Consider the following 18,350-nt stretch of genomic DNA (forward strand, 5'->3'; position numbering starts at 1 on the left):
GAGTATATATTGTTTCTTTCTGAGCTGCCCACTCGTCAAAAGAGTGTTTTGCCTGAATCCAGGCCTGTCTGGCATCTAATGTAGGGTGTGCCAAATATGCTGTATAGGTTGCCCTCAGTGCAGCACTAGAAGCATTAAATTTTTGTGTTATTTCCCGTTTTTTGCTGGCAGTATACGCCATTATCCTTCCCCTCAGCACTGCCTTGGCCGTATCCCAGTACAGTGAGGGGTCATCTCTGTGTTCTGAATTCGTCGACGTGTATTCTAACCACCACCCTCTTAGCTGTCTCACAAAGGTGTCATCAGTTGCTAAATGAGCCGGGAATCTCCATATGAAGTCTGATCCTCTGGGATATATTTCCTGAAAATCTACTCGTACCGGGGCGTGATCTGAGATCACTAGGTCCCCTATCTCAGCGGCTCTCAGCCTCGGTTGTAGTGTTGGGGATATTAAGAGGTAGTCAATCCTGGACCAGGACTGTTGAGCGTGGGAGTAATGTGTAAATTCCCGGGCATCCGGGTTACCCCTTCTCCAGGGATCTATTAAGTGTATTCTTTCCATCAGAGGTCCCAACACTCGGTCCTGTTTTCTGGGAGCCCCTGTTGGAATGGATCCCGTGCTTTGTGAACTGTGTGTGCGTCTATCCTCCTTGTGATCAGAAACTGAATTAAAGTCACCTCCCACTATTTTGTGCTGGACATTATCTGACATAAGGGCCCTTTCCAAACCATTGAAAAACTCAATATTATCACTATTAGGTCCATACACATTATAAATGCTTAATACCCCACATGGTGTGCTTAGAGTAATATGGAGCAGTCGCCCTTCCTTATCTGCATCAGTATGAATTACCTCGTGTACCAGGTTTCTATTTATTAAAATAAGTACCCCCGCTTTACGGCCACAAGCTGAAGAGCCGTATACTTGGCCCACCCACAACTTTTTCATGCGGTGGAAGTCGCTCTCCTCCAAATGTGTCTCCTGAAGAAGAGCGATGTCCGTATGGAGTTTTTTTAAGTGACGGAGTACCATCATTCTCTTGTTAGGGGACCTAAGCCCCTTTACATTCCACGAGGTCAGCTGCATAAAGTGGGCGTTCCGAAAAGGTTCACAATTGACTGGTCATAAATATCTAATTCTAGGCAAGCGTGCTTTGCTGCCTTGGTAGCCGCCCGGCGGCGTCTGCTCCAGATTGCTCCCAACATTACAATAACAACATTTACATTCGGTGCCAGAAAATTGGCACAACCTTTAACAACAAAATGCCCATCCAGGAATGTCACCAGCATTTCCTGTGAGACAAACTTTAAATTGGCATACATAACTTCACTTTTTTCTGGTCTGTGACCCCTCCCCCCCTCCCCTTCCCGCCATCTTTTCGTGATATATTGGAACTTCACATTTTAATTTTTAAAGTATCAAAAAATAAGTTGGGCTTCCTATACAACACGGGTACAAGTGCTTATGCCTATTATAGCAGGAATTTTGTCGGCATAATATCCCACCAGAACCAATTGCCACATTAATATATAAGGCACAATCAAATGCGCTCATGGAGCCTCTATGCGATACTTATCAGTCCGGGATGGTTGCAAGCCGGTTTTCTGAGCGTTGTCGATGTGGCCTCTTCGACGATTCTGCCCGTTGTTGCTTGGGTGAGGAAGTGGAATTGCGGGCGATATCTGACCATGTACAGTCCCTCGATGAAGAAACTGGTGTACGGGGACCTTCACCTCCTGTATCTTGACTCGCCGTCTCCTCTCCCGATTGTCTAGGGCCCCGAAGTCCAGGGATCTTGTCTACATATAATGCCGCCTCCTCAGGATTGTGGAATACCTTGGTGGCGCCATCCGTCTGCATGATCCTCAAAGTGGCCGGATACTGTAGCTGAAATTTAATTTTGCGTTTGTAGAGGGAGGTGCAAACCCCTCCAAATGCTCTCCGCCGCCTTGTGACTTCTGCCGAATAATCTGCAAACAGGATGACTTTTGCCCCCCTTATATGCAAAGGGGTATTGCGGTTCCTGAAAGTGCGCAAAAGTTCCTCTTTGTCATTGTAATCCAAGTACCGCATGATCACCTGGCGCGGTCTGCTTTGCGGCTCTCCTTTGGCGTTGGCGCTCGGACCAGGGGGGCCCACTCTGTGTGCCCTTTCCACTCTGCAAGATCTGGTCAGACCTAGCGCTTCTGGTAACTCCGTCTCGCAGATGCCCTGGAGGAGCTGCGGTCTAATATGCTCAGGCAGTCCCACTATCCTTAAATTGTTTCTTCTGGACCGATTCTCAAGATCTTCTAAGCGGTCTCTGAGTTTTGTGTTATCTCGCATTAGGTCTCTAATGCAGGTATGTGCCCCTGCTGATTCATCCTCCATGAGACCAACCCGCTGCTCCAATTCATCTAGTCGATTGCCATGAGATGTCACCTCATTTTGGAGTTTTTGGAGCGTTGTTGTGACTGTGGCTATTAAGGATTCTCTGATGTCGGGGGCCAGTTGGGTAGCTACCTCAATTGCCAGCTTCCGATAATCAATCTGTGAGTCAGTCATTACCGACGGCGATAGCATTTCCCTCTGAATTTCTGGGCTCTGAGACCGGCTCTGTGAAAGTGGTGGCTGCAGCGGCGCCGCCATCTTGGATGGCCCCTCACCTCGTGTGCTGTGCTCGGCCGGACAGGAGATCTCTCTGCTGCCGCTCCGGAGGAGATATCTCTCCATAAACCTCCCGGTTCTTGTCCCCCACCTCTCCTCCTAATGCCTGGGTGTTTATATCCTGCGGGTGTGTGGCGTAGATGGGTTAGGGGATCAGGGCTTCAGGAGCTCATGCAGCTCCGTCCTCACATCCCAGCGCCGGAACCGGAAGCCCTGTGTTCTCTTTTCAATTAAAGGGATACTTCGGTCAAAAATGTTTTGTGTTAACATATAAACATGCAAAACTTACATTTTTTTTCTTTTGTTATTTTGAAAGTCACTTCATGTAAACTATTTCCTGTCTTGTGGCTTTAACTTCCTCTTTGTGCACACTGCCACTAATAAAACCAGTTATTTTGTATTGAGTGGCGTATTAGCTCCCCCTGTTGGTGAAGAATGCGTCTAGCTTGGGAAAAGCACATCATTTTTTTTAATGTTTTATCGCCAAGTCTGTCTTTACTAAATAATATTGAAGAATAGCATTCCCAAATGATGCAGATTTTGTTGATTTATTGACCCCCTGAGTGAACACATCCACGTCAATGTATTAGCTACTTCTAGGAAGAAGCGGCTGTTTGAGAGTAAAGTCAAAGTTCCTGATTCTGCAGCGTACACAGATGGTTAGAGAGATTGGCACATGGCAAAATGTGTAATGCTGGCAATGCACGTTAGGTGAAAGTCAGTCCATTTCGGCCGGTAATGTATTGGATGGGTAGCCAACGTCTTCTAAAGAGGTTCATTTTGGGCTTTTTTTAAGATGGTCATCAGCTGGCACTCGCCACCTTGTTGACGTGCGCTTTGGTATATACATGTATATGTCCTTGATCTGCCAAGTCCATATTGCATGTTTGTAAATAATATAAAATTGTTATATAATAATAAAAAATGTTGTGGCCTAAAAATAAGAACTCTTGTAGAAAGTAATCCAAAAATGGCAATAGAAAATTTATAGGCACCTCGGCTATAAGTCCAAACATAGGTTGTAAAAAATGATACCCTGACTAACCATTCTCTGCACTCTTTTAAAGCTTTACATGTGATTTGAAAATAAGCATTCAATGTTTCGTCCTTTCAAAGACTTCTACTGTATATATCTGGCAGGAAGTAGCTAAAACTACACATACGGTCTCTAGAAATAATCTTTCTTGAAATGCTCTTCTGGTGATTCTTTGGGAACCTTCTGGGGGACTTCACCCCCAAAAAACATCACTCACATTCTTACTGCAGCAAAATTGATTATACCACTCCACTGGAGATCTACAAACCCACCTACTGCACAAGAATGGTTCGCAAAATTCGCCTCCATTTGTAGAATGGAAGAGTTGCTCGGTTGGGAACTCGGACGCCATGATAGATACCTGAAGACATGGCAACCACGGTTAGATTTTAGGAAGATCAATTAGATACATCAATACCTTGATGTATTCTCTCAAAGGCAGATGTCATCCTTTTTGGCTTCTTTTCATACTTTGACTATTGTGGAATTCCTTGTTTTGTATAAAGTTCATTCCTGTACTTATATTATCACACTCGCTTGTTTCAGATGTGGCCTGCGTGCCTAACTATTTATCTTGTGCCGAATGAGTGTCACATTTGTATGTTTTGACTTCTCTTTTTATTGAATTTTCACATAAACTCAAAGAAATTGTAAAAAAAAACTGCCATATATTTTATTTCCTTCTGCAGTTCTCTGCTTTGACACGTTACTTCAACGCAGCCTTACCGGTCTTCAAGAGATCAGCAGTCAGTGGCAGATACAGTTACCTTCCGCACCAACCACTAAACGCAACTTGTATGTCTCTAGTCATGCGATACGCAACACGCGAAGAAAAATGGAAGATCGCCATGTCTCGCTCTTGGAGTTCAACCAGCTTTTTGGCTTTACGGTATAAAAACCGGCTTTCTAGTCCTATTAATCAATGTTGGGATAACTGACAGGGTATAGCTTGCACTCACAGGTTTTAGTTCCTGTATGAATACAACAATGTATTTACATTACATGTATTTAGGTTTTACTTGTCAGCGGTTTTGTTAACCCCTTAACGACCGGCGTATAGTGTTTTTACGTTGGCCGTTCAGGGTAGTTCTTCTGAAGCGCCGCCTTTTCACGTCGGCGCTTCAGAAGAACTTTCCCCGCATCGGGCGGGGTGCTGCTGAAGCCAGGGCTGTTGCTCACCGCCTCGGGCTTCAGGGCAACGATCGGAGAACACTAGCGGTGGTCACCGATCATAGTTAACCCCTCAGATGCGGCGCTCAATAGCGAGCGCCGCATCTGACTGATTTTAGAGGGAGGGGGGCTCCCTCTCACCCCACTGGCATCCACGCGTGCATCGCGGGGTGCCGATGGGTTCTATGGTAGCCTGGGCGCCTAACAAAGGCCCCCAGGTCTACCTTTAGTAATTGCCTGATAGACCATGCCAGAGGCATGACCTAGCAAGTGCCTGTCAGTTTTACACTGACCGGCAATAATACACTGCAATACAGAAGTGTTGCAGTGTATTAAAAGGGTATGTTCACACTGCCTATTTTCGGCCGTTTTTCGAGCCGTAAACGCCCGAAAGATCGGAAGCAGAACGCCTCCAAACATCTGCCCATTGATTTCAATGGGAAAAACGGCATTCTGTTCCGATGGGCCGTTTTTTTTACGCGGCTGCTATGAAAAACGGCTGCTTAAAAAAACGGCCGCGATAAAGAACTGCATGTCACTTCTTGGGACGTTTTTGGAGCTGTTTTTCATAGACTATTGAAAACCGCTCCAAACACGGGCATAAAAAAAGGCGCGAAATTCGCGAGTAGCTTAAAAAACATCTGAAAATCAGGAGCTGTTTTCCCTTGAAAACCGCTCCGTATTTTCAGACGTTTTTGAGTTTGTGTGTGAACATACCCTTAGGGTATGCTCCTGAATTTCATAAGTTTTTTGCAAGTACTCGCATTTTTCGCGGCGTCCATTATGGACGTAATTGGAGCTGTTTTTCAATGGAGTCCATGAAAAACGACTCCAAAAACGTCCAAAGAAGTGACATGCACTTCTTTGTCGCGGGCGTCTTTTGACAGTGACGCGTAAAATTACATCTCGTGGGAACAGAACATCGTAAAACCCATTGCAAGCAATGGGCAGATGTTTGCAGGCGTAATGGAGCTGTCTCTTCATCCGTAATTCGAGGCGTAAAACGCCCGAATTACGTCTGAAAATAGGCCGTGTGAACATACCCTTATAGCGATCAAAGTTTGCACAGTAAAGTCCCCTAGTGGGACTAAAAATAAAGTTACAAAAATTAAATAAAGTTTTAAATGTCCCAAGTCAAAAAAATTAAAACCCAAAATACTTTATTATGAAAAAAAGTTACTCATATTTGGTATTGCCACATCCGTAACGAACCCAACTATAAAACGATTACATTATTTAACCCGCACGATGAACGCCGTAAAAAATATAATAATAAACAATGCCAGAATTGCTGTTTTCTGTTCATCCTGCCTTCAAACGAATGTGATAAAAAGTGATCAAACAGTCGCATCTACTCCAAAATGGGACCAATAAAAACTACAAGTTGTCCCGCAAAAAAAGCCCTCATCGGTCAAAAAATAAAAAAGTTATGACTCTTAAAATATGGGGACACAAAAACAAATAATTTTGAAAAAAATGTGTTTTTAGTGTGTAAAAGTAGGAAAACTTAAACAAATCCATATAAATTTGGTATCGGCGCAATCGTAACGACCCGCTGAATAAAGTTATTTATACCACACGGTAAATAGTGTAAAATTAAGACGCAAAAAAAATGGCGACATTTCTGTTTTTTTTTCCAGTACCCCACTAAACAGAGTTATTAAAAAGTTAATCAATAAATTATATGTACCCCAAAATGGTGCTATTATAAAATACTTGTCCCGCAAAAAAAAAAAAAAAAAAGCCCTTATACACCTATGTCGACACAAAAATAAGAAGTTATGGATCTTTGAATGCGACGATGGAAAAACGTAAAAAATTGCTCGGTCATTAAGGTTTAAAATATCTTTGGTATTAAGGAGTTAAGTACAATCCAACCTACAGTATATGTTGAAGCACACCTTCAGTCAAGCTTGAAAATACAGGGTCAAGTGCAGTTAACCCCAATTCCCCCTTTTTCCCCCGCAAAGCCATGTTCACTGGGAAGCAGTGATCTGTTGTATACAGGTCTCTCACATTGGAGACCTGCTTAAAGAGGCAAGATTGTAAGTTCCCTATCTCCTACATAATCTGATCGGCGCTGGAATGTAGATAACAGCAGTGGTTTTTATTTTGAAAAGCGATCATTTTTGAGCAAGTTATGAGCAATTTTAGATTTAGTTTCTTAATGCCCAACTTGGCGTGTTTTTACTTTTGACCAAGTGGGTGTTGTAAAGAAGTGTATGAGGCTGACCAATCAGTGTCCTGCACTTCTCATTGTTCCAGCCCAGCATGATCCACCTCACAGTGAGATTGTGCAGTGAAAGAAGCTGGGCTGGAACAATGGGAAGTGTATGTCACTGATTGGTCAGCATCATACACTTCTTTACAACACCCACTTGGTCAAAAGTAAAAACACGCCCAGTTGGGCATTAAAGGAACAGTGTCACCAAAATTATTTTTTTTATGTTAGTGTTTTATTAAAAACGTTTTTATTTATTTGTGTGTTTGTGTGTTACTTTTTTCTATTTTTTCACTTTTTCTTCCCTATGGGGGCTGCCATTTTTTTTTCCCATTTCTGTATGTATCGATTAACGACACATACAGACATGGAATACGGCAGCCACAGTCCCATAGGGACTGCGAACGGGGCCCGTCCCATCCACTTCTGTGTACGCCGTCTGTGTGGGAACGGCGCATGCGCCGCTCCCACACAGTCCAATTTTAAATGCGCGCCGTCCGGCGCCATTTTCCTGTGGACCGGAAGTCGCGGCCGGACAGTAAGATTACTACTTCCGGTCGCGGCTTTCGGACTTGTGCACTTGGACCAGCAGCAGCAGACGGAGCGGACGGGCCGGAGGGAGCCGCGGCGGCAGGAGCAGGTAAGAGATTTCTATGTATGTTCGTGTTTGTGTGTGTTTACTACTGTATGTAAACCTACTACACTGTGTGTTAGCTCAAAAAATGGCGACACACAGTGTAGGAGGTTAGACCGTTCAATCCCCTCGTTTCTCCCGGCACTAGCCAGGATAAAGCAGTGGGGGATGCTGAGAGCTCACTAGAGCGAGTGCTTTTTTCCCAATTTTGCAGCAAAAAGCAATGTGGTTGCTTTACCACATGCAATGCTGCAATTTTGGGAATAGCTCCATCTAGTGACCAGCACTGGGAAATATTATAAATTAGAATCTAATTTATAATATTTCCTGACTCGTGAAAAAAATAAAAAAATGTGAACAATGTTTAATCACCTACATACTAAATGTTTAACTAAAAAAAAAAATACATGTTTTGCTGGCAACACATTCCCTTTAAGAAACTAAATCTAAAATTGCTCATAACTTGCTCAAAAATGATTGTTTTTCAAAATAAAAACCACTGCTGTTATCTACATTCCAGCGCCGATCACATTATGTAGGAGATAGGGCACTTATAATCTGGTGACAGAGCCTCTTTAAGCTGTCCTTATACCTGAAGAACAGAAATGGAATTTCTTAATCTCACAAAATAATGACTCGGCAGGGTTAAAACAATCAATTTCTCACTTACTCATTCTGTAGAACCATTGTTTTGAAAAATAAATTCAGTGGTAACTTTTTTTTTTTAGATGGATATAATGTAAAACACTAAAATGGGAATATCCCTTTAAATTGCCACTTAAATTGTCAAGAGCTTGGCAACACTATTTGGAGATGAGCAGCTGACCACTAGGGCTCTTCTCCCACGTCCTTTTTCGGATTGTAGAAGTGACATTCAACACACCTGAACCCATTTATGCATACTGTTTTTTTAATATTTTTTTAAATAACTGATTCTTGAGGGTCCCTTTCTGAATAATTTCTTCCTAGTAATTGAAAAATCAACAGAAATGTCCGTTGATTACTGTGAATAGACTGTACTTTAAGTTTCATTCTCCTTTCAAATTTCTTGTTTTCAGGATGGTGTGGAGAGATCATATTTTGCTGTTTTTGATGGGCACGGTGGGTTAGATGCTGCTAATTACGCTGCTACCCACGTTCATGTCATGGTGGCTCGTCATGAGGCATTGATGTTCGATCCTGCCAGGGCCTTAAAGGAAGCCTTTGGGCGTACAGATGCTATGTTCCTTAAAAGAGCAAGAAGAGAGGTAAACACGTGAGTTTCTTCTGAAAGGTGTTGAAATGAGAAATCCACACAAGGTTTTTTGGTTTTGTTTTTGTCACTTCTATGAAACCCACAGATGTTAGGAGACCTCAGAATGTTGAGTAAAGCATGCCTATCGTTCTGAATTTTGAGTCTTTCCTTTTATACACACACTTTATGCAAAGACTCAATATTTACAGTGTTGACCCTTCTTTTTCAAGACTTCTGCAATTCGCCCTGGCAAACTGGATATCCGCTTCTGGACCAAATCCTGACTGATGGCGACCCATTCTGGCCTAATCAGTGCTTGGAGTTTATCACAATATCTGTGTTTTTGTTTGTCGATCCACTTTATGAGGATTGACCCCAGATCTCACTACCATTTAGAACCGGTGGAGTTTCCGGCCCATGGACCCAAAATGTCAATGTTTTGTTCAACGAGCCACTTAGTCATCACTTTTGTCTTGTGACTTTATGCTCAATCATGCTGGAAAAAGCATTGTTCATCACCAAATTGCTCCTGGATCATTGGGAGAAGTTGCTCTTGGAGGAGGTTTAGATACCTTTCTTTATTCATCGACGTGGTCTCAGGCAAAATTGTGAGTGAGCCCACTCCCTTGGATGAAAAGTAGCCCCACACATGAATGGTCTCAGGATACTTTACTGTTGGCATGACACAGGACTCATGATAGCGCTCACCTTTTTTTTTCTCCAGACAATCTTTCCTCCAGATGTCCCAAACAGTCTGAAGGGGGCTTCATCAGAGAAAATAACTTTACCCCAGTCCTCTGCAGTCCAATCCCTGTACTTCCTGCGGAATGTCAGTCTGTCCTTGATGTTTTTCTTGGAGAGAAGTGGCTTCTTTGCTGCCCATCTTGAAACCAGGCCAGCCTCCAAAATGAATACAGCCATGATTAAGAACGCAGGAAGCGTTTGAAACGCGTAGGCTCCTTAAAATCCCGCACATCTCTCCTAAGCACCTCAGGACATCGTCTGGATTGCTCCTGAATCTTTTTAAAGAAAATTGCCCATTAAACTTGGAACAAGTTCCGTTTTATCTACAGCTCCGCTGGATCCACATCGTCCTTGTCTCCCATTCAGCCTCCAAAACCTTTGCCTCACTGTCGGTGCATATGTACGGACACCTGCCTGCTGCCATTCCAGAGCAAATTCTGCACTGGTGTTGAACTGATCCCGTAGCGGAGTCCTCTTTAGGACACGGTCCTGGCACTTTCTGGGGTGCCCTGAAGCCACTTCTCACAGCAATTGAACCTCTCCTTGAAGTTCTTGATGATCCGATAAGTGGGATCTAGGGACAATCTTACAAGCAGCAATATCCTTGCCTGTATAGCCCTTTTGATGCAAAGCAATGATGACTGCATTGTTTCCTTGGAGGTAATCATCATTAACAGAAGAAGACAATAATTTTAAACACCATCCCCCTTTTTAAAGCAACCAGTCTGCTCTTATAACTCAATCCGCATGACAGAGTGATATCAGCTGTCTTGTCCTTGTTAACACTTTCTCCTGAGCCATTTTGTGGCAAGGTGGAAATGGGGTTTTTGTGATTGTTAATTTTCATGGCAAGGAATGACTTTGCAGTTAATTGCAATTCATCTAATCACTCTTCAGAACAATCTAGAATTAATGCAAATTGCCACTACAAAAACTGAAACAACAAACTTTGTGAAAACCAAAATTTGTATTCGTCCCAAAACTTTTGGCCAGGATTGTCTATCTACTAAGCTTGTCTGTTAATAATTTTGCTACTTCCTGGACCCAAAAAATAATTTGTAGCCTAATAAATCATTTGAGGAAAAAAAAAAAAAAAGATATATATTTTTTTCTTTCTTACCTTTTTCTTGCCACTGTCATCTAAGTAAATATTAGGTACAACCCATGGACAAGCGTGGTAGTGTTTTTAAAAAAAGGTTGTTTTTTTGTTTTTTAAATCTCTTGTAACTTCTTTAAGCTGATATCACATGGGTGATGCTTGCCTGCTATTTATATTCCCTGCTGTTATCACTGTAGTGCTTCAAATACATCACTTAGACATCTACATGGGTAGCTGTTTAATGTATCTAGGCTTAAAAGAAAATGAAGGAGATTTTTTTTGATGCGTGCATTTTTATTGCATTTTGCTCACCTATCGTACTATTCTGGTGTAGTTGAATGATGTTACTCCACTTGTCAGATATATGGTGCTCTATCTTTTATTTTCTCCTGCCATTAAAAGCATATGTTTATTTCTACAGAGACTACGCAGCGGTACGACTGGTGTGTGTGCACTATTGGAGGGTGAACGGTTACATGTGGCTTGGTTGGGTGACTCTCAAGCTCTTCTTGTACGACAAGGGAATACAGTGATTCTCATGGAGCCCCACAAACCCGAGAGAGAGGTGGGCTGTGCTCTCCACATCAACCTGCATTAGTCTTTTCATGTTGCCTTTATAGAAAAAAAAAAATAATATATATATATATATATATATATATATATATATATATATATATATATTAGATACTGCTTATTCACTTCAAGGACAACTCTTTTTACAGGATGAGCGTGACAGAATAGAATCCATGGGGGGCTGTGTTACTTTTATGGGGTGCTGGCGAGTTAATGGGACTCTTGCTGTGTCCAGAGCAATTGGTGAGTAATTATTTTAAATTTATAATCTAAATCCATTAAAGAAATTACCTCCTTGCGCCTTATTTCGATTAGTTATATTTGTGATCACGGTAAGGTCCCCTGCACACAACCGGAGTGTTTATCCGCAATTACGGATCCGTAACTGCAGATAAAATACTGACTCATTTAATTTTTGTCGTCCACTGACACCTTCCCGTATTTACGGGTGTGTGTCCGGGCCGTATAAATGACCCGCAAATAATAGGACATGTCCACATTTACAGACCGTGCTCCTATACTTATCACTGTGAGCACAGTCCGCAAATGCGGAGGACATTCTGCGGCCCGTCTGTGCAGTATTTACTGACCGTAAATACTGCACTTTCGTGTGCATGAGGCCTTAAATAGTATAATTTTTTAATAGAATAGGTTTGTCAATGTGTGTTGTTGTTGGTTTGTTTTTACAAAGTCATATAGAATGCAAACAATTGTGAAACTGTTCTAAAACAAAGTTAACCGCGTTAATAAAAGGGTATGTTCACACAGAGTTCTGGTCTTATTTTTGCTCGCAGGAAAAAAACGCCTCCACTTCCCATTGAAATCAATAGGAGGCCATTTTGGATTTTTTTTTGCCGCGTTTTTTTTTATACTGCAGTTTCTCCCATTTGAAGTGCATGAGGGCCACACATTATAAAAACATGTATTTGGGCTGTAATGTGTGAAAGGGGTTTTTAAAATAATTCTGTTCGCTGCAATGTAATATCTGGCTTCAGATAAATTATGTGAACATACCCATATTAGAGAACCGTTTTTACATTCCTCACAGTACAGGTCAATTCCAGCAGCTATTTCCTCAAATTTGGGACAAGATCTGTATGCAATTCTACTAAAGCAATACAGTATTAAATGGGATCTCTGACTAAAGGAGTGGTAGGTGCCCCACAGAGTGCATAAATGTCATAATACAGCCATATAATGCATCCCTTGGTTGAACTTGATGGACATATGTATCTTTTTTTATTTACTAACTAGGGTTGTCTCGATACCAGAATTTGGACTTCAATACTACGCGTAGTATTGCGATTCTTAATAACAAAACCATACTTTGCCTACAATAAAAAACACAAAAATATAAAGTCTTTTTTTATGAGGCACATGTTATACATTTTGAACCTCCATGTGCCTCACATTAAGACCTTATTCACAATGGCCGTGTTCGGTCCATGAGCTACCGACCGTATGTTGAACGCATTTCCCAGACTTCTCACAGATCAGGGAGCCGTACTCCTGGCATCATAGTCATCCATGATGCCGTGAGTCACTGCTTTCCCACGTGACGACTATCCCGTATTGAAAACGTGATTACAGTATAGGACGGTATTCCTGCGGGGAGGCAGGGACACTTAGCATCCTACATATGATGCCAGGAGCACGGCTCCCTAAAATGTGTTCGGTCTGGGAAATGCAGCTGGCGTACGGCTCGTATCTCGCGGACCGAACACAGCTATGTGAATAAGGCCTAATAATAATTAAGCCCAATGTTGCCCATTATAATCATTATAGTAAGTTATCCCATTAAGTACCTTGCTCACAGTCATAATGGGCAACATTGGGTTAATGCGTGAGGTACATGATGGGGTTAATTACTATTAATGTGAGGCACATGAAGGTACTGAATTGATAACACCATGTGCCTCACATTTATAAATGATGCCATAATTTTCCTCATAACGGTAACATTTTGGTTAATGTGGGTCACGTTAACCCCAATGTTCCTCAATGCTGGCTGTAAAAAAAATAGTAGTGCCTACTCTTGTGCCTTTATTTCAGGCTAACTAATTCCTGCCGGGGGCTGGACTGTCACTCTACACTGCTGCGCGGTCCTGATGCCACACTGGTGGCGCGAGTGACAGACACTGGAATGTTATCAGAAATCGCTACATTCTCCTCCCTCCCTGTCCCTTCTCACATACTCAGATTCTCATTGGTGGCAGTAGAGAAAGGAGGGAGGAGCGTTCCTCCCCACTTCTGTCACGCAGCCAGCACTAATGACGAGCAGGGGTGGTCACTGAAGGAAGAGAACATTGCGGCTGCACAGCTTAGTATTGAAATACATAAATTGACAGTATTGAACCGTTTACCCATGCACAGCATCGGAATGGTATCGAGATTTTGGTGCATCGTGCATTCCTAGTACTAACTATGTATTTATTTTTTTTGTGTTTTTTTTAATTTACCGCAAACGTTTCATTTATCTCGGTATGCGGCCTGGCTACGGTTTATTGTCGAATACTTATAAGAAATTTCTTCTGTTTCCAGGTGATATTGACCAAAAACCATACGTGTCTGGAGAAGGGGATGTGTCCTCGCATACCCTTAGTGGCTCAGAAGACTTCCTTGTCTTGGCTTGTGATGGTTTTTATGATGTAGTGTCGTCATCTGAGGTTCCTAGCCTTGTTTTAGGTCATCTTCAGGAGAATGGTGGAGATGGACAACATGTTGCTGAAAGGCTGGTGGCAGCAGCTAAAGAAGGAGGATCTAGTGACAATATTACAGTTCTGGTGATCTTCCTTCGGGACCCTGCTAAAATCTTGGAAGATTTGGCAAATGGAAGTGGGGAAGGGGAACCTTTGTTTGATTTTGGAGGTGGAGGAGTAGAGGTTGTATCAGACCATGCAGGTTGATATTTTTTCTTACGGACATAACGATCTCAGGATATTTTGTAAGGAAAGGTAGTAGACTATTTAACCCCATTTAGGGGTTTTCAGGAATTCCCCTTCAGGTAGTCTACAACTCTGTCAGCAAAAAGCAGTAAAGATTTTTCCATGTGGCATTGAGGGAGTTAAAGGGACAATAATTAGAAAAAAACAAAAACCACTGTGTTTAATGCTCTATATCTCAGTGATCCAGATTGTAGATCAGCTTGCCCTCTGGTCAGTATGACTACGTGAACGCACGGTGTATTTTCTACTTTGTTCTCAGTGTTATGTTGCAATGGCCATTATATACGTTACAGTACGGGAGGTCAGGCTGCAAAGTATTTTGTCTGTTGCGTTCGGTGATGTTTGTAATGTTATCCTGCTCTCCATGATGCTATATATATATACATATATATATATATATATATATATATATATATATATATATATATAAAATATGCTGTTATACCTAGAATGTATCACACGTTTAAAAGGCCATGATATTTGCAAGGTGCTCAACCAAAACAATGTGTTTTTGTTCTAATTAAAAACGAGTTGTATGGTAGGATCCCTATAGGAAATTGGATTTTATCTTCATCAATGGCTCATACACAGAGCCATATTACAACTGTCTATGGGCTGTATAAATAGTGCCGATGAATGCCTTTCCCGATCTCTGATCTCTCCTAAATATACGGCTCCTTGCGAGGCCTAATATGGTCACGTGTATGAGCTGTAACTCATGCATTCCATACACTTTAAATATAAGCGATCACAAGGCAGAACTTTTATATTATATTCTAAGGGTATGTTCACACGCAGTGTTTTCAGGCGTATTTAGGGCGTTTACGTCTCGAAAAACGACTGAAAAAACTGAAGCTGAACACCTACAAACATCTGCCCATTGAAATCAATGGGAAAAACAGCATTTAGTTCATACGGGCGTCTTTTTACGCCTCTGTTTCAGAAAACTGAGCGTAAAAAGATGCTCTGTAAAAAGAAGTAGCATGTCACTTCTTGAGGCGTTTTTTGGAGCCGAATTTCTATTGAACACTATGAAAAACGCCTCAACAAACGCCTCAAAAAACGTCTAAAAAGAAGCCTCAAAAGAAGCTCCAAATTTCATTCTCCGCTTCAAAAACGCCTGAAAATCAGAGGCTGTTTTCTCTGAAATCAGCTCCGTATTTTCAGACGTTTTTTGTTAAGCGTGTGAACATACCCTTATTGACATACAATCTGATTGTTAGCATGCACTGGACCCACTGAGCTTTGCGTTACTTTTATGTAGGGATATTCTATTGAAATGCAGTGATGCAGGAAAAAAGGAACCAAAGCTCCCTACATAATTATCCTGCACTCTACGGCTGTGTTCACACTGAGTTCTTTGACGCGGAAACCGCGTTGCAAAACTCGTCAAAAACGGCCCGAAAATGCCTCCCTATCTTTGGGTGTTTACGCCTCTGACCTCCCATTGACTTCCTCCCATTGACTTCAATGGGAGGCAGAGAAAGCGTATTTCGCTGCCTTTTATGCCCGCGGCGCTCAATGGCCGCGGGCGAAAAACGCTGCGAAAATCGGCGTGCACAGAAAGGAAAATCTGCGCCGTATTTTCAGACGTTTTTTACCCTAAGGCTATGTTCACACGGAGTATTTTTCAGGCGGAATTTCTGCCTCAAAATTCCGTTTGGAAGTTTGAGGCAGAGAAAACAGCCTCTGATTTTCAGGCGTTTTTGAAGCGGAGAATGAAATTTGGAGCTTCTTTTGAGGCTTCTTTTTAGACGTTTTTTGAGGCGTTTGTTGAGGCGTTTTTCATAGTGTTCAATAGAAATTCGGCTCCAAAAAACGCCTCAAGAAGTGACATGCTACTTCTTTTTACGCTCCGTTTTTTGACAGCGAAGCGTAAAATAAAGGCTTGTGGGAACAGAACATCGTAATTCCCATTGAAAGCAATGGGCAGATATTTGTAGGCGTATTAGGAACGTTTTTTCAGGCGTAATTCGAGGCGTAAAACTCCTCCATTACGTCTGAAAAGAGGTCGTGTGCACATACCCTAAGACCTAAACATTTTTAAGGCGCACAGTCCTCTGAACACAGAATGTAAGCTTTTATACATTTTCAGTATTTTATCCTTTTTGTTAAACCGTGTAATGTGGGGATTTGATACAGCAGATAAACTAGGATTCACTCATTTGACTTTTTATTTTATTTTTATTTGGAATAATATATAGATTTAATTGTTCCCGGAGGCTGGAAGGGATCTTTAACATGCTCCGTTATTACTTAGCCACAGTTACTACAGTATCATTGCAGACCTGTTCAAAGAAAAAAGGGCAAATCTAAATTATAATATTTACTTAGTGATCTAGTTCTTTACAGTATTCTTAGCTATTTAAAGGGAATGTATCACCTATAGTTTTGTTTTTACTAATTAAAACTAGAAGTTAATACTCATTTTTTTTCTAGTCTCTTTTTATTTTCCAATTAAAGATTATTATTATTTTTTTTACGTGATTATAGAAGCAGCCATCTTGTCTGAGCTGCTGTCAACTGCATTTAGAGATATGCTTTACAGCAGCCACATAGACCTTTGGAAACAATAGTCTGGAGCTGATCCTTTGACTTCTATGGCAGAGTTTTCTAGGCATGCTATGTGACTTGTGCAGGAAGGGATCGGAGAGGAGCTGTGCACATCCCCTATTGTCAATGGTGGATCCTGTGTTCTTTATATAGAGGTGTTCCCTACCATTGTAATCCTGCCTGTGCTGATAATGAGATGACTGCTGAGAAGTGATCTCTACAGAACAGGAAGTGTCAGTCTATTGTGAGGCTCAGTGGCCGGGGTGAAAACTGAAAAATGTCAGGATTATTTTTTAATATACATAATGACATGGGAAATTAAGAAAAAAAATCACCAAAAATTCTTAAAGATGTTTACCATTAAAACTTGATTTCAAACAATAGGTCATTTTCTGATGACTCGTTCCTTTTAACTTCATTATAGAATGCAACTGTTTTTTTTTCTTTTATATTAAACATGTGAGTGCCTACTGCTTAATACATATACACTTTAATATTGTAAATCTAATGGTTTGTAGCCTATTTAAATGTTTCTCTTTTGTATAATTTACAGCGTTAAGGATTTATACAAGTGAAATTTACCATTTTTATTTTTGTTAAAATTCATTTCATAATGTTGGCCTCTGATTTTTGCCCGTTTGTGGGATTCACACATTTCCTGTAAGCTAGATGGAACGGTGTTCCAGGCAAAATACATTACCAATGTTTAATGAAGTTACATATTCTGTTCAGTATTGTGGTAATTAATCCAAAGGAAAGCAGACTGTTCTATATCCTCCGTATACTGAGTATTGTAGAAATAAAGGTTTGCATACATAAGCACACAAGGAGTATATGAATTATTTTGTAACATGTTGGTTTATGTTTATTTTATAAATGGGCCTGGAATCCAATAATCCAGTCATTGTATGTGCTTGAAAAACCAGGTCAGCTAGAGAGACATCTAAAGAGTTAAAAGAACACTACATGTAGAGAATAAACAAAATAAAAGAAAATCCCAACAATTTTTACGCTCTTGGGCGCTCGTAGGGGCTGAGGATTAACCCTTAGGGTATGTTCACACGCCCTATTTACGGACGTAATTCAGGCGTTTTACGGCCGAAAAAAACTGCTCCCAACAGTCTGCAAACATCTGCCCATTGAATTCAATGGGTCTTACGGTGTTCTGTGCAGACAGGCTTTTTTTTTTTTTACGCGCTGCTGTCAAAAGACGGTGCGTAAAAAGACGCCCGCCTCAAAGAAGAGCATGTCACTACTTAGGACGTAATTGGAGCCATTTTTCAATGACTCTAATGAAAACCAGCTCCAATTACGTCCGTAAAAGACGCCTCAAAAAAACGCGTGCACTTGTCAAAACGTCTGAAATTCAGGAGCTGTTTTCACCTAAAAACCGCTCCGTAATTGGCGTTGCCGTGTGAACATAACCTTATATTTAAAGTGTAACGGTCTCTGGACACGTGTGCTTAAGCCGTTGCGTACCTGCTCCGCAATAGT

The 18,350-nt window shown here is 41.4% G+C and overlaps 1 protein-coding gene across 1 annotated transcript in view; it reads left to right on the plus strand.

The window, feature by feature from the left end:
* The window catches only part of PPM1F (protein phosphatase, Mg2+/Mn2+ dependent 1F), a 44,142-nt gene extending 26,467 nt beyond the window's left edge, over positions 1 to 17,675 (plus strand). The window contains exons 3-7 of the mRNA XM_075832342.1: positions 4,373 to 4,572; positions 8,767 to 8,955; positions 11,207 to 11,350; positions 11,508 to 11,601; positions 13,900 to 17,675. Of these exons, the coding sequence (XP_075688457.1) occupies positions 4,373 to 4,572; positions 8,767 to 8,955; positions 11,207 to 11,350; positions 11,508 to 11,601; positions 13,900 to 14,264 (992 nt within the window). The 3' untranslated portion in view covers positions 14,265 to 17,675. The remainder of the gene's footprint in view (positions 1 to 4,372; positions 4,573 to 8,766; positions 8,956 to 11,206; positions 11,351 to 11,507; positions 11,602 to 13,899) is intronic.
* Positions 17,676 to 18,350: the final 675 nt, after the last annotated feature.

The sequence above is a fragment of the Rhinoderma darwinii genome, chromosome 1 (assembly GCF_050947455.1).
Source record: "Rhinoderma darwinii isolate aRhiDar2 chromosome 1, aRhiDar2.hap1, whole genome shotgun sequence".
In the NCBI taxonomy this organism is placed as follows: Eukaryota; Metazoa; Chordata; class Amphibia; order Anura; family Rhinodermatidae; genus Rhinoderma; species Rhinoderma darwinii.